General features: G+C 40.2%; 1 protein-coding gene across 1 annotated transcript; it reads left to right on the plus strand.

Moving 5' to 3' along the window:
• Positions 1-11,638: 11,638 nt before the first annotated feature.
• Positions 11,639-12,372, plus strand: LOC102427751 (centrin-1-like; the record flags this gene model as incomplete). Its single annotated transcript, XM_023755433.1, has 1 exon — positions 11,639-12,372. A coding segment is annotated over one exon (354 nt), but the record flags the coding sequence as incomplete, so codon positions are not given.
• Positions 12,373-14,768: the final 2,396 nt, after the last annotated feature.

The raw sequence follows: 14,768 nt of genomic DNA on the forward strand, positions 1-14,768 counted from the left end.
TTGTTCTTTCATTGTTTTGTGGGAGGGGTTACAACATTTTTCTAGTATTCTTTAATATTCTAGAATTGAGGAAAAGAAATATTAGAATCTTTCTTTTTTTAATATGCTTTTGGGTTGTTTTTTTAAGAGAGAGAGAGAGAGAAACATTGATCGGGTACCTCCAGACACACCCCAACCCAGGATTGAACCCGCAACCTGGGTATGTGCCCTGACCAGGAACCAAACCTACGACCTTGCGGTGCATGGGACGACACTCAACCAACTGAGCTACACCGGCCAGGGCAGAACCTCTTTTTTAAAGAGTCTTGCCTTTCTAAATTAGTCAAAGAATTTCAGCATTTCACTTGCCATCCTGATTATCAGAGCTATTTTCAACTTGCCTATACATTAAGTCCTTACTGAAGGTCCTTAAAACTACAGGGAAACCAATGAAACCAATTTTACGACAGGATAATTGATATAAACAAGAGTTAAGTTCCTAGAGCATCTCATCAACATTAAAATGAAATAGCGCTGAATAAAGCAGTGTTATTTGAGGACCTCCTTTTGATAGCCCACTAGTAAAAACAATTTAATACAGTGTTTTTCAGGAAAATCAAATAAGTTACTTGAGACAGAGTCTAGCACAGGATATATAGTCTTTCAAAAATTCACCAAGTGCCCTACTGAACCAGGCCCAGTTTTACTCTCTGGAGATATTCTGAGCAAGAGAGACATGACCACTGTCCTTGCAGAACTTAGTTAACAATAACCAAAGCATATTGCTGTGAAGGGAGAAATAAAGTGAGCTGGGGAACTCAAGAAAAACACTTACCCCAGAGTGGAGTTACCCAGGTAAGCTTACTGAAGGGATTGCCTGACATTAGGCTGGAATTTTAATGGAGGACTAACCAGAAAAAGCATAATGGGGAAGTAATTACTTCTACTGGCAGAGACTACAGCAATGTGTGGCAGGCCAGAGGCAGAGAGCAAGAACTTTAGAACCTTCAAGAACTGAGATTCGGTTAGGCTTGAGTGTCAAGTAGAATGTGGGGAGTGGCGAGAGATGACTAATAGGTAAGATGAGGGTAGACCCTTGCAGGAGCCTTTTGGATCATCCTAATGCAGTGATGGCAAACTTATGACACGCGTGTCAGAGGTGACACGAGAACTCATTTTTTTGGTTGATTTTTCTTTGTTAAATGGCATTTAAATATATAAAATAAATATCAAAAATATAAGTCTTTGTTTTACTATGGTTGCAAATATCAAAAAATTTCTATATGTGACACGGCACCAGAGTTAAGGTTTTTCAAAATGCTGACACGCCGAGCTCAAAAGGTTTGCCATCACTGTCCTAACAACAATGGGGAGTTAAAGTGCCTTAAACAGCAGAAATGTTGAAGTGTTTGATTGAGGTTTCTAAGTGCATTCTGTTAAGAGATTTGGGGGTAATGGCTGGGTGGAAGCAGATGAGATGACCTGTGGCAAATGAAGAGTGAGCAGAAGACCCAAGACAAATCAAGGAAACATCAAATTTTAAAATGGCAGAGGAAGAAGAGATCACTGAATAAAGCACAGAAGTAAAACTTTCGGAAGTAATTTGCCTTCATATGCTGCCAAGAAGTCAAGGAAAGCAAAGCCTAAAAGTTTTCCATTAGATTTAGCAATGAGATGGTCTTTGGCAAGATGAGGAAGCCAGGTACCATTAGTAACCAAATACTTTCTCAGTTAATGATACATTAGCGTTTTGGTCTCACTTTATATCCCTTTAAGTAAAAGCAGCCACCCCAGTTTCAGATAGCTCAAGCTGACCTCCATTTCTGTGCCCTTTTAAGAAAATCTGGTTGCCCCCAACAAGCAGCCAAAATCTGTATTGACTGCCACAGCCTTCAGCGACACCCAACACCATACCGAGTCACTCAGGAACATTCACAAGCTTGTTGAGGTTTCTCTGACAGACATGATTGAATAGTTAAGGTTCTGACATGAAAGAGGAGTAATTGAAGTCACTGTGAAAACATATTGGCATTTTTCATTCCAGGACTAGAATATAATTATCCATATTTAATTTGACATTTGTAACCTAGTCAAGACATCTTGGTGTGAAAACAAAGGGGACATCTATAATACTTTCTACAATAAAGATAAAAAAATTTTTTAAGAGACATCTGGTGTGATGGAAAATGCCTATAACAACAAAAGTAACACAACCAGTTGCTTAAACAGTAAGAATTTTTGGCTCACCTAACTCCAGAGTCCAGAATCAAATTTGGCTTAGGCACAGTTGGATTAGTTTTCTTCTCAGCTCTGCCCTACACATGTTGACTAAACCTAAAGCAGATTCTGCCAAACTGGCTGCATACCACACCATGCAGTGAGGGGGACATAGCTGCTCATGATGGTCAAAATAAGGTTCCCACTTCACTCTGACTAGTCTAACTTGAGTAATGAGCACATCCCTTGGATTATATATAGTGACTGCATTAGACCAATTAACGGCCACCCCTGGAGCTGGGAGTAGGGTCAATACCCAAATAACTACCACACATTGAGAGGTTAAGTGGATATTACAGAGACATCAATGTACCTCTACTCATTGTCTCAGCCCACGCGAAAATAGCAGAAAGGAGCATTGCATTTTTTTTACTGATTTTTTTTTTAGAGGGGCGGGGAGGGGGGAGGAGAATCATCAGTCAGCTGCCTCCTGCATGCCCCCTACTGGGGATTGAGCCTGCAACCCGAGCTTGCACCCTGATGGAATCAATGGGCAACCCTTCAGTGCACAGAAGTGGCCCAAATAACTGAGTCACACAGGCCAGGGCACATTTGTATTGTATTGTAAATGTAGCTACTTTATTAAAAAGCAAGATCCTTTACAAATAATTTTAAAGTATCTCTAAATTTTAATGTACTGTTACGACCACTTTTGGTATAAGTACTCCAATTTATATTGAGATTTTAGGAAATCAAGCTTCAATTGGCAGCCATTATTCAGAAACTAATGAATTGGGGTTACCTTTCCCTGCAAAGTATTATCTTACAGCCTTGAGCTATTCAGGAGCTGAATAGGCCATTTTCTAAGGGAAGTCTGTTTTTTGTACACTTTCAACTTGTTTCAGAGATAATTTCTCAAGCTCCTTGGTGATAATATACAGGAAATGTCAATCGTTATCAAAAACTTAATCCCAATGTCCGCGTAATAAAACTAGAGCCAGAAACATGGGCTGGAGAAGAGATGGAGAGAGAAATCAGTTGCAAACAATTCAACATTAACTTATTTATATTGTTGAGAATGGATGCATTTAGTACCATTTTTAGGTTACATGAGCACTTCATTCTACATGTTTTATTTATTGGTTAACAAGAAGACACCACACAAGTTGTTACTTTTAAATCAGTAGTACTACCAAAAACAGGCCAACAGAAAGACGCGCTGTTTGTGCTCCATTGTCTCTGAATGTGGATAAGCTCTGAAACTAAACATCACACACTCCACTTGAGGGATGTAGTCTGAAGATTGTTGTCATAAATTAGTATGACTACCTAGTTAGTATTCAGGATTTTGAAAAATCACTGCATTGCACAATAGAATAATAAACTACCCAATAGTGCAGCCACTTGAAAATAAACACAGAGGGGCAGGAGCATAGTAACTTTACAATGAATCAGAGAAACTGTTTGGGAGTTGGAGTGCTACATACTGCAGAGGCTCAGAGTTTCCAAAAACTTCTGTGAGTGATGAGGTACAGATGCATAAGTCATGCATGCAGAGAAGACTTCATTTATATTGCTAAGTCTGCACTGTATCCACACGTAGCTGAATAAACTGAACTGAACACAGACTGTTGAGTTCCAAGGTTTCTTTCTATATTTCTGGATTGTTTTAACTATGAATTCCAAAGACACATGCATTGTTGAGCAATGCAGGGGGGAGAGGGGGGTTCGTTGTGGGACGGTGGTTTTTGAAGATAGGAAAATATACTACACAGAATGATGGCTCTTATTTTTACTCATCCTTATGGTATAAGTAAAAGATGATTATGTTAAAATTATGGTGAGGTAATTATTTCATTCACTGCTTAATGACTGAAGTGGCTATGTCATTGTATTTGCAAAATATTAGAAAATTTAAAATCTGTGTGTTCTCTTGTTTTGGCCTATTTTCAACACAAGTTCCTACAGCAAATAAATTTATCTTTTTGGGACCAAAATGCTAGTTTAAGGACTTCAAATAACTTCTTCTGAGGTAATCAATCTGTAAGTTTCTAAAGGTCACTAAACCTTTTACCCAAATATTAGTGAAATTAATACCATTCATCTTTGTAAATATCAAGTTATGATCTACTTATTTCAGAAAACTAATTAACACAAAACTCAGGTCAACTGTAACCAGACTGGCATACTTAAACTTTTGATCTCTGAAGTCAGAATATTACAAAATGAAATAAGGAACTCTGTCATTTCGGGTCAATTTGGGGAGGAAACAGCTAAAATCATAACTTGATAACTAACACCAATGATTAATTGCTTTTTCAACATGTGGATTATCTTGGTGCCAAAAATTATGGAACAATTGCCTAACAAATTGGAGAGTCCCTGATGTCAGTACTCATATTTTCTTTGGATTATGCTAAGCAATTATGCTAAACTTTCTAATGACTGAGTAAAATGGTATTGTGCCTTGGGGCACATTTTGATGAACTACAGGTGTACTTTTTATAACCTAAGAGGCATATGCAAAAAGAAGTATATTGTCTAGAATAGAGCTCTGTGACCATTATGTTAGATTTTAGAGGATTACAAATATCTATCACGTAACTACAAATATGTTTACCATTAATAGTCATTACTTTAAGCTACTTACCTTCCTGAAAAATTAACTGGCGTAAGTGCATCTCCAAATACATGTTTAATTTAAATGATTTATTTTTCTTCCTAGAATTTGTTACTTTATATTCCATCCTCATATTCAATTCAATTCATAATTTTTATTATTGATGATATTAAATAAGTCCCTTAAAACATATATGTGTTTAGCTTTAATCTTTTACTTCAATTCCTATGTAATCCATCTATCATTTCTTGCATGTGTTGCCAATATACTTAAGGCTATTACCTGAAGATTCTGGGCTTAAATAAAGTAACAAAAATTAGACTAAAAAAGAAATTAACTTATGTTCTTACATATGAGGACACACCATATTGAGTAATTACAACCATCTGAAATGTTCTATAGCTTAAGAGATGTTAACATGATATGACCACTGATGTCAGAATTACACATGAATGCTACTTTTTAGAGGAGGTTATTTTAAAACTTTATAACTAGTCTTAATAGTTAAGGTAAAATATGTTATCACTTAAAAGTAAGGAAGCATGAACTATTGAAATGGTAATTTATTTAGACAGACATTAATGCTATGGACTTTTAATTATCTCAAGGTCTAAAAATAATTTATTAACAAGTGCTTTACCTATTTCAGTAAAGAGCAAAACTGAAAAAGAGTTTTATTAAATATGAGATTTTGAAGCACAAGTAGAAATTATATTTTCTAATTCTTATGCTCCAGCTACCAGATTTCTAAGTGCATCTTTGAAAATACTATATTCATCACAATAACATAACATTACAAGAACATTACATTTAATCAAAAAAAATTTTTAATATATTTTTATTGATTTCAGAGAGAAAGGGAGCGGGAATCCAGATTTCTCACTGTGGCCTAAGGGCTGATCGGCTCTAGCTTGCCTCTCATTCTATTCTCTCCCTCCTCACTTTGCTCCTCCCCACTGTCCTCTCGGTCCTTATGCTCATCCAGTTCTGTCCCCTCTCCAAGCCCTCAAACTGGCCACTTCCTGTGCCTGGCACACTTCCTCACGGGCTTGCACCAGCCTGGCTCATTCTTCAAGTCTCAGCTCATATTCTGCTCCTCACAGAGGCGTTGCCTGTCTTCCTCATCTCAAGGAAACACCTTTCCTTCCTTCCTTCCCACTTCTACACCCAGTTTCACTCTATTTTCTTCACAGAATGTTCCGTAATCAGAAATTATCTTGGCCATTGATATATTTACTTTTTCACTGTCTCCTTATACTAGAACGTAAGCTCCATATGGGGTGGGGCCTTAGTCTAATTTCTGCATTCCCCAGCACTTTACTAGGCATACTAGGCACTTGGTAAATGTTTACTCAATGAAAAATAAATGCAATGGGCATTTCTATTTGTTTTGGGGGACGGGGGTTTGTTTGTTTATATATTTTTATTGATTTCAGAGAGGAAGGGAGAGGAAGATAGAAACATCAATGATGAAAGAGAATCATTGATCAGCTGCCTCCTGCATGCCCCATTGGGGATTAATCCCACAACCCAGGTATGTGCCCTGATGGGGAATCGAACCCTGGTTCATAGGTTGATGCTCAACCACTAAGCAACACCAGCCTGGCTCTATTTGTTTGTAAGAAACATTAACAATATGTGTTTTTAGAATGACATGATTAAATGTGTTCATGCCTTTTTACGGGAAACTGACTTTTGTTGTACTGTAAGATCATTATAAAATGAATATCTATTCATAAACTTAATAGATTCAAAAGAAGCGTGAAGAAAGGTTTTTATCTTTTTTTTTTCAATCACAGATCACTATTGCAGAAATATGCAAAAGGCCACACAATAATAAAAAAGCACCAGGCATTTTCAAAAACAAGCATGGAGTAAAACTCTTTTCAAACAAGCTGACCAAAAACAAAGCTGACAAGAGCCAAAAAATAAAGCAATTAAATACAGGTATACAGATATACAAGATGTTTTCACTGATTTAACAAGTTATTTGAAAGATGTGAGAATAGAGTATATTACATTGCTGAGTTTCACTCTCTGCTTCAATCCATCACCAACTAATTAAACTTTTGCTGAACTTATTATTGGCCTGATAAACTTAAGCAAAGTCTTGGATTTTTCTTAGAAGACAGAGGTTCCCCACCCCTGGTTCCTAAGACAATTAAGCAATGAACTGTTCCTGAAACCTAATCTAAACTTTTTCTGAAATTTAAAGTCCCTTTCTTGCAAATGCTCCATGAAAAACTCGAACCCAAATTAAAGTGTTAGACTCTATTGACAACAGATGTTTCAGAAATAAAAATTAAAACATTATTTAAATTAGAAATCAATGACAATGTTTGTAAAAATACTTTTCAGAAAACATTTTTACTCTAAGATATATTAACTGTATAATATAAATGTGACTTTAAGGTAATAAAACTAATTTTCAGCTTAGATCCCGTAATTTACAGACACATCTCATACATGTTATATTTACTACAATTTTATTCCCTAGTGGAGGGTGGAAGTGAACCATTTTGGGAAAAAGTTTATGTATATTAAACATAATAGAATTTTTAAAATAGAACTTAAAGTTTGGACAGTAAAGTTAACAAAACATTAAAAAATAGAACTTGACAAAGTCCTTCACATCCATTCTTAGGTAGTGAAGGGGCAGTAGAGGGACAGCTAGATTGCAACGTTTCTGAGGTTAAGTGGACTTGAGTTGGACTGAATGGGGGTACTAGTAAATGAGAGAGTACTGGAAATGGATTTTGGGCTCCGCTTTGGGTAGTGGATGGACTGTGAGAAAGACAGAAACTAAAGAAGGCAGATCAGATTTGTGCAGTATAGAAATGAGTTGAGTTTTTGACAGGTTCACTTTCTATTGCTTCTATGAATTCATATCCAGATGGAATGAATGTCTAGCAGCTAGCTGGATGGATATGTCTGGAACTCAGGAGAAACACTTTGTTTTGTTTTATATATAACCTATGTAATAACATTTTTGTATTTAAAAATGACCTAAATTAGTTAATAAGTTAATTTTTTCAAAAATTATTTATTATTGGTGTACACCATGGCATTAGAAGGCCATGAAGCTCTCAATTAAATGATCATCCCCAAGTTACAGAAATCAAGATTAATACATTTAAAGGAAACTTGCTCCTCCTAAATCAAAGAACATCCTTTGTACTGGTGCTACAGCTTACAGCTTCTATAAATGGACACTTTTTAAGAAATCATTCACTTATTTTCCAAATTTTTAAGTAAACCTTCCCTTCTTAAATAAATTTTTCATTGCTCCCTGTAATTATATATATAATTGAATTCAGAGAGGAAGGGAGAGGGAGAGGGAGATAGAAACATCAATGAGGAGAGAGAATCATTGATCAGCTGCTTCCTGCATGTCCCATTGGGGATCAAGCCTGCAACCCAGGTATGTGCCCTGACCGGGAATCTAACCATGACCTCCTGGTTCATAGGTCAATGCTCAACCACTGAGCCATGCCGGCCAGGCTATTTATTGCTGTATAACAAATTATCCCCAAAACTTAGTGGCTTAAAACAACACATTGATTATTTCACAGATTTTGTGGGCCAGGTATTTGGGTCCTCTGCTTCAGGGTCTCTCATAAAGCTGCAATCAAGATGTTGGCCAGGAATGAGGTCTCATCTGAAAGTTCAACTGAGAATGGATCAACTTCCAAGATTAAACAATAGTTTTTGGCATTTAGTTTCTTGTGGGACTGAGGCTCTCAGTTCCTCATTACTTGTTGGCTGGAGACCATCCTCAATTCCTTGCCAAGCGATACTCTCCTAAATGACAGCTTGCTCTATCAACAAGTGCAAGTTAAAAATGCAGTAGAGAGGCTGCTAGCAAGACAGAATTCATGATCTTTTGTAACCTAATGGCAGAAATGGTATCTCATCAACCTTTTCTTAATCTAATGGTTGGGATAAGTCATTAGGTCCAGCCCACACTCAAGGGGAGGTGATTACACAAGGGCATGAATACCAGGAGATGATCATTTTATTTTATTTTTATTACTAGAGGCCCAGTGCACAAAAATTTGTGCACTCGGGGGGGAGGGGGGCCCCTCAGCCCGGCCTGCGCCCTCTCGCAGTCTGGGACCCCTCAGGAGATAACGATCTGCTGGCTTAGGCCTGCTCCCGGGTGGCAGAGGGCAGGCCCAATCCCTAGGTGCAGCCCCTGGTCAGGCTCAGAGCAGGGCCGATTGGGGAGTTGGGGCGCCGCCCCCTGTCATGCACAGAGCAGGGCGGATTGGGAGGTTGCAATGCCACTCTTAGTCACGCTCAGGGTAGGGCCGATTGGGGGGTTGGGGCACCGCCCCCGTCACACTCAAGGCAGGGTCGATGGGGAAGTTGCGGCGCCACCCCGTCACACACAGAGCAGGGCCAATCAGGGGGTTGGGGCGCTGCCCCCTGTCACGCACAGAGCAGGGCCCATCAGGGGGGTTGGGGCTCCGTACCCTGTCACGCACAGAGCAGGGTCGATCAGGGGGTTGGGGAGCTCCCCCCTGTCACGCACAGAGCAGGGCCCATCAGGTGGGTTGGGGAGCTCCCCCCTGTCACGACAGAGCAGGGCCCATCAGGGGGTTGGGGCGCCGCCACTGTCACACTCAGGGCAGGGCCGATGGGGAGGTTATGGCTCTACCCCGTCACACACAGAGCAGGGCCCGCGGAGGGGTGGGGGGGGGACGCCACACCCTGTCACACACAGAGCCGCAGGGTGATCAGGGGGTCAGGGGGTTGGGGAGCTCCCCCCTATCAGGCTCAGAGCAGGGCTGATCAGGGGGTTGGGGCGCCTTCCCCGTCACGAACAGAGCAGGGCGGATAGGGAGGTTGTGGCCCGCCCCCTGTCACACACAGAGCCGCAGGGCGATCAGGGGGTTTGGGCGCTGCCCCCTGTCACGCTGATCCTGGTGCCAGGAGGCCTCGAGGCCCCGCTGATCCCAGTGCTGGGAGGCATATTACCCTTTTACTATATAGGATAGAGGCCTGGTGCATGGGTAGGGGCTGGCTGGTTTGCCCTGAAGGGTGTCCTGGATCAGGGTGGGGGTCCCCACTGGGGTGCCTGGCCAGCCTGGATGAGGGGATGATGGCTGTTTGCAGCTGGTCACACCCCCTTCAGGGTGGGGGTCCCCACTGGGGTGCCTGGCCAGTCTGGCTGAGGGGCTGAGGGCTGTTTTCAGGCTGGTGGGTGACTGAAGCTCCCAACCGCTCCTTTTTTTCTTTATTCTGGGCCAAGGCCTCTGCTGCTGAAAGCAGGTATCTGGTTTGTTTGGGTTCTATAATTGATACACTGTATCATCTCTAGCTCTGAGATCCCTGCTGGCTGAAAGCTGGTTTCTGGGGTTTTGTTTAGCTTCTATATTTGTTACAATGTTTCAAACTGCCAGCTCAGAGGCCGGCAAGGCAGGCGGGAACGTTGGAGTCCTCCTTCACTGAAGCAAGCAAGCCTCATGTTCGCTTCCAGCTGCCTGGCTGCCAGCCGCCATATTGGCTGGCAGTTAATTTGCATATCGCTCTGATTAGCCAATGGGAAGGGTAGCGGTCGTACGCTAATTACCATGTTTCTCTTTTATTAGATAGGATTTTTTAATCCTCGCCCGAGGATATTTTACTCCCCCCCTTTTTTTTAGAGAGTGGAAGAGAGAGGGAAAGACAGAGAGAAATATCGATGTGAGAGAAACACATTGATTGGTTGCCTCCTGTACACGCCCTGACTAGGGCCTGGGCCAGGGAGGAGCCTGCAACCGAGGTACATGCCCTTAACCAGAATTGAACCCAGAACCTTTCAGTCTGCAGACTGACCCTCTATTCACTGAGCCAAACTAGCGAGGGCTCATTTAGACCATTTTAAAAGTCTGCCTACCGAATCGGGAGCAGAAGTCAGTCGGAGATGGATCTGAAGAAACGCCAGCCTCCTCGCGGGGCCTGTGCCTTTTCGCTGTCTCCTCTTAACACACAGCTGGCCCGCAGCCGCCCCCGGGCTTGCATGGCCCTCTAGGCAACCTGTTCCAGGCCAAAGAAGACTCGGAACCTCCGAAGGCTTCTTCTAGCCTTAAGACGACAAATGTGGCATCATCTTCCCAGCCAAAAAGAGTGAGTCCTAAGCTGGAGCTTAGTCCACAGCAGATACAGGAGCTACGCCAAGCTTTTGATCTCTTCGATACTGATGCAACTGGGACCACTGATGTTAAAGAGCTCAAGGTGGTGATGAGAGCAATGGGCTTTGAACCAAAGAAAGAAGAGATTATGAAGATGATAAGTGAAATTGACCCAGAAGGTGCCAGAAGCCGGTCCATCCTTGCTGCTTGACACAGTCGCTGCAGGGAAGAAACATCTGCACAGCATATGTTTCAAGGGACCTGGCGTATATGGCATACTGTTCTTAATATGTTTGCTCCCCTTCTTAGCGCTATGTGTTTTAACCAAGGTCACCTCTCCAAGAAAGGTTGTTTCCCCAGGTGGGGATTTTTCCCTGGAGTTAGGGATTAACAGGACTAAGGAAGGGAATAAATCAGTAAAACCCCTTAACTAAGTGCCAGGCGGGTAATCACTTTAACTATGAACAATCACGCTTAAGCTATATAATCTTTACTTAGGATAATCTCCTTCAGTTACTTCCTTGTAGCTTAACAGAACAATAGAGTAGTGACCTTGAAATGGAGATAACAAATGCCCTAACCTTTGGAATAGAATGGATAGGATTAAAATCAAATGGTATAAATACAGATGTAACAGGAGAATAAAGAGAGAACCTGGCTGGAGAACCTGGCTAGGCTGCTGATCAACTGAACGCTGTCTCCGTGTCATTCCTTCTTCACCGACTCCGTCCACACCTTTGGGAATCCCTGGACCTGCTGGGTTGGACCCCAACAAGAAGGGACAGGAAAAATAAATTTCAATGACTTCTTGACTGTGATGACTCAAAAAATGTTTGAGAAAGATTCCAAAGAAGACATCCTGAAAGCTTTCAAGCTCTTCGATGATGATGAAACTGGGACCATATCATTTGACAATCTCAAACGTGTATCCAATGAGTTGGATGAGAACATCACTGATGAGGAGCTGAAGGAAATGATTGATGAAGCTGATCGAGATGGAGATGGGGAAGTCAATGAGGAAGATTTCCTGCGTATCATGAAAAAGACCAGCCTTTATTAAAAGTATTCTCTCCTGTTGCAAGCACACACAACTAGTTTTAGTGCCTGTTATTGTGTGAAACCTGGTTTTTGAGAACACAAGTGTTTTTTCTCCACTAACCTCCCTGTATACCTTTAGTAACAACCTCACATCCATTTTCAATTTTTGTAAGTGTTTTTTGACAATATAGTTCTTTGTGAGGTGACCTGCTGCTTTCTTTAATTCTCCAAAACAGAACAAGAGCACATTAGAGCATTTACCCACTTGCCATTCTACCTTGTATTGCTTCACTCTTGTCATGCAGTCCCACATTTATGCCACCATAGAAAGACTTCTCAGACAAACACATGTTGTAACTTTGTCACCACAAACAGCAGGCATCTCTACAATGGTTCTGGTTTTAACTGACATCTAAGTGCAGCTTTCTCTTTTAAAAAATACAGTGAACTCTCACTTGAATTTGGATGTCTTTTTCCTGTTTGTTTTGTCTTAAAATAAAGCCTTTCTTAGTTTGAAAAAAAAAGTCTGCCTACCATACTAATATTTTATCAATCTACAAGGTCAACACAAAAAGAGGAGTTAATGCCAATAAAAGCTAATTTTTCAGTATAGAGTTATATGATGATATACTTGTCTGGGCCCTTTAAAATGTTGATTTCTCAATGAAAATAACTAATCATTAAAGTATTTGCTTAGTACTCTAGAGGTGAAGAAATACAAAAAATATACAAAAATATATAGAACAATTTTTAAAATAAAAAGTTTGTTTCTGTCTAAAGTTACTTGGAAACTCAAGTGGAGACTTTTTTAAATTTGCTTTTTAGAGCAATTCTTCCAAGACTGCCTTTTAAAATGATTGTCAAGACTCCATTTTTTTTTTACAAATACAAATTTCCCAACATCTGTCAAAGTGTAACTCTTAGAATACTTTACACTGAACTTACAAATGTTGCACTGAAAACAAGTATTTCTTGTAGTCTGCCAAATTTCTGCCACATTGGAAAATATGCAGATGATTGTTTAACACTGTGTGCCACTAGACAGGAATTATATTTCACATCTTAATGAGAAAATACTTTCTCTTAAAATTAATTAGTAATTCAACCATTTTAAACTATTTTAAATACCAACAGTCACAAAGAGGTTTTCAATTCCACAAAGAGCAGAATCTAAAAATGGATTTTCAGAATATAATTTTATCATTTTTTTAAAAATATGATTACTAAATTAAGAGAAATAAACAAGCATAATCCCAAGAAATAACCACTATTAAATATTTTGGTATATAGTATAGGTATGGATGTAAATAACTGTATCTAAATCTATACTTTAGACATAAATATATTTTTTAGACATTTAAATGTGTGTATAATTTTACCACAAATGAGATCATATTCCTTTTTATTATTATTATTTTTTTATATATATATATTTTATTGATTTTTTACAGAGAGGAAAGAAGAGGGATAGAGAGTCAGAAACATCAATGAGAGAGAAACATCGATCAGCTGCCTCCTGTACACTCCCCACCGGGGACGTGCCCACAACCAAGGCACATGCCCTTGACCGGAATCGGACCTGTGACCCTTCAGTCCGCAGGCCGACGCTCTATCCACTGAGCCAAACCGGTTAGGCTCCTTTTTATTATTTATAAAATCATTACAAAACAAAGATTTAACAGAGCACTGATTTTTAATAAGGCATTGCTAAACATGTTTCTAGCAAAGTAATGTTAGAAGCAGGTTCAGTGAGTGCTACAAACAGCAATGAGACAGCCCTGCATGCATTACTAAAGCTGTTGTTCCCAAAGGAATGATCTACAAAACAGGTAAGAAGGGCATCTGATCTGTGTCATAGTGTTTTAGGCATATTATTTTGACCATACTTTTACTTCTTCATATCCTTCTGTAGCTTTTTATTCTGTTAGGTAACTCCCTCCTTAAACTCTTTCCAGTGTGTGAATCTAAATTATATGTTTCTCAATCACAGAATTACTATTTGTTCTCAGAACATATCTCACTTCTCATGAATCTTTCTCTGACACCTTAACCAGCTTTGCTTCCCTCTTCCATCAAAACTAGTTGGCATAGTTACTGATTTGCTATATTTCTCTTTTACCTACTTCCTCCCTCCCTACTATCTTGGCCTCCTGGGTTCAATGATTAGTTTTATTCTGGAAACCATTAAACCTATCTCGTCTCATATATGTGCAAACCAAACTCATCTACTTCCCCTCAAGTTACTTGCCACCTTTCCTTTTTCTCCAGTATTGTTTCTTTATCCTAACAAACACCTGAGAATTATCTTCAATTATCTTCTCTCTCCCTTTCTCCTATCCAATCTCTCTATTAAATCCTGCTTCAAGATGCCTCCTAAATTTGTTCATTTCTTGCCACTCTCTTTGCCTTCACACTAATCCAGGCCAAAACTGCCTACAACTGGACTTACCAACAATGTCCTGAATGGGTTAGGGGTCACCTGTCCCCATCCCTCTGTCCCTCTTTCTAGGCACTCTTACTGTGACAGTCAGTGAGATAGAAGGAAAGAGGACCTGAGCTTAGAATTAGGAGCCCAAGGGTAAATTCCCTCTCTGCCACCTCGGTTGTGACCTTCAGCCTATTTCTTTCCTATCTCTAGGCCTGGGAGTTTCCTTATCTGCAAAATGGCAAATGGGACTGTCCACATGGGCTCCAAGCTGCCTTGTAACTCTAACAATCTCCTCTGGCCCTCCTTTGCTACAGGAACAGCAACGACAACTCTTCCAGCGTGCCCCCACCTCCCTAGATCACAGCTGTCA

Source organism: Myotis lucifugus, unplaced genomic scaffold, assembly GCF_000147115.1.
Source record: "Myotis lucifugus unplaced genomic scaffold, Myoluc2.0 scaffold_77, whole genome shotgun sequence".
Taxonomy (NCBI): Eukaryota; Metazoa; Chordata; class Mammalia; order Chiroptera; family Vespertilionidae; genus Myotis; species Myotis lucifugus.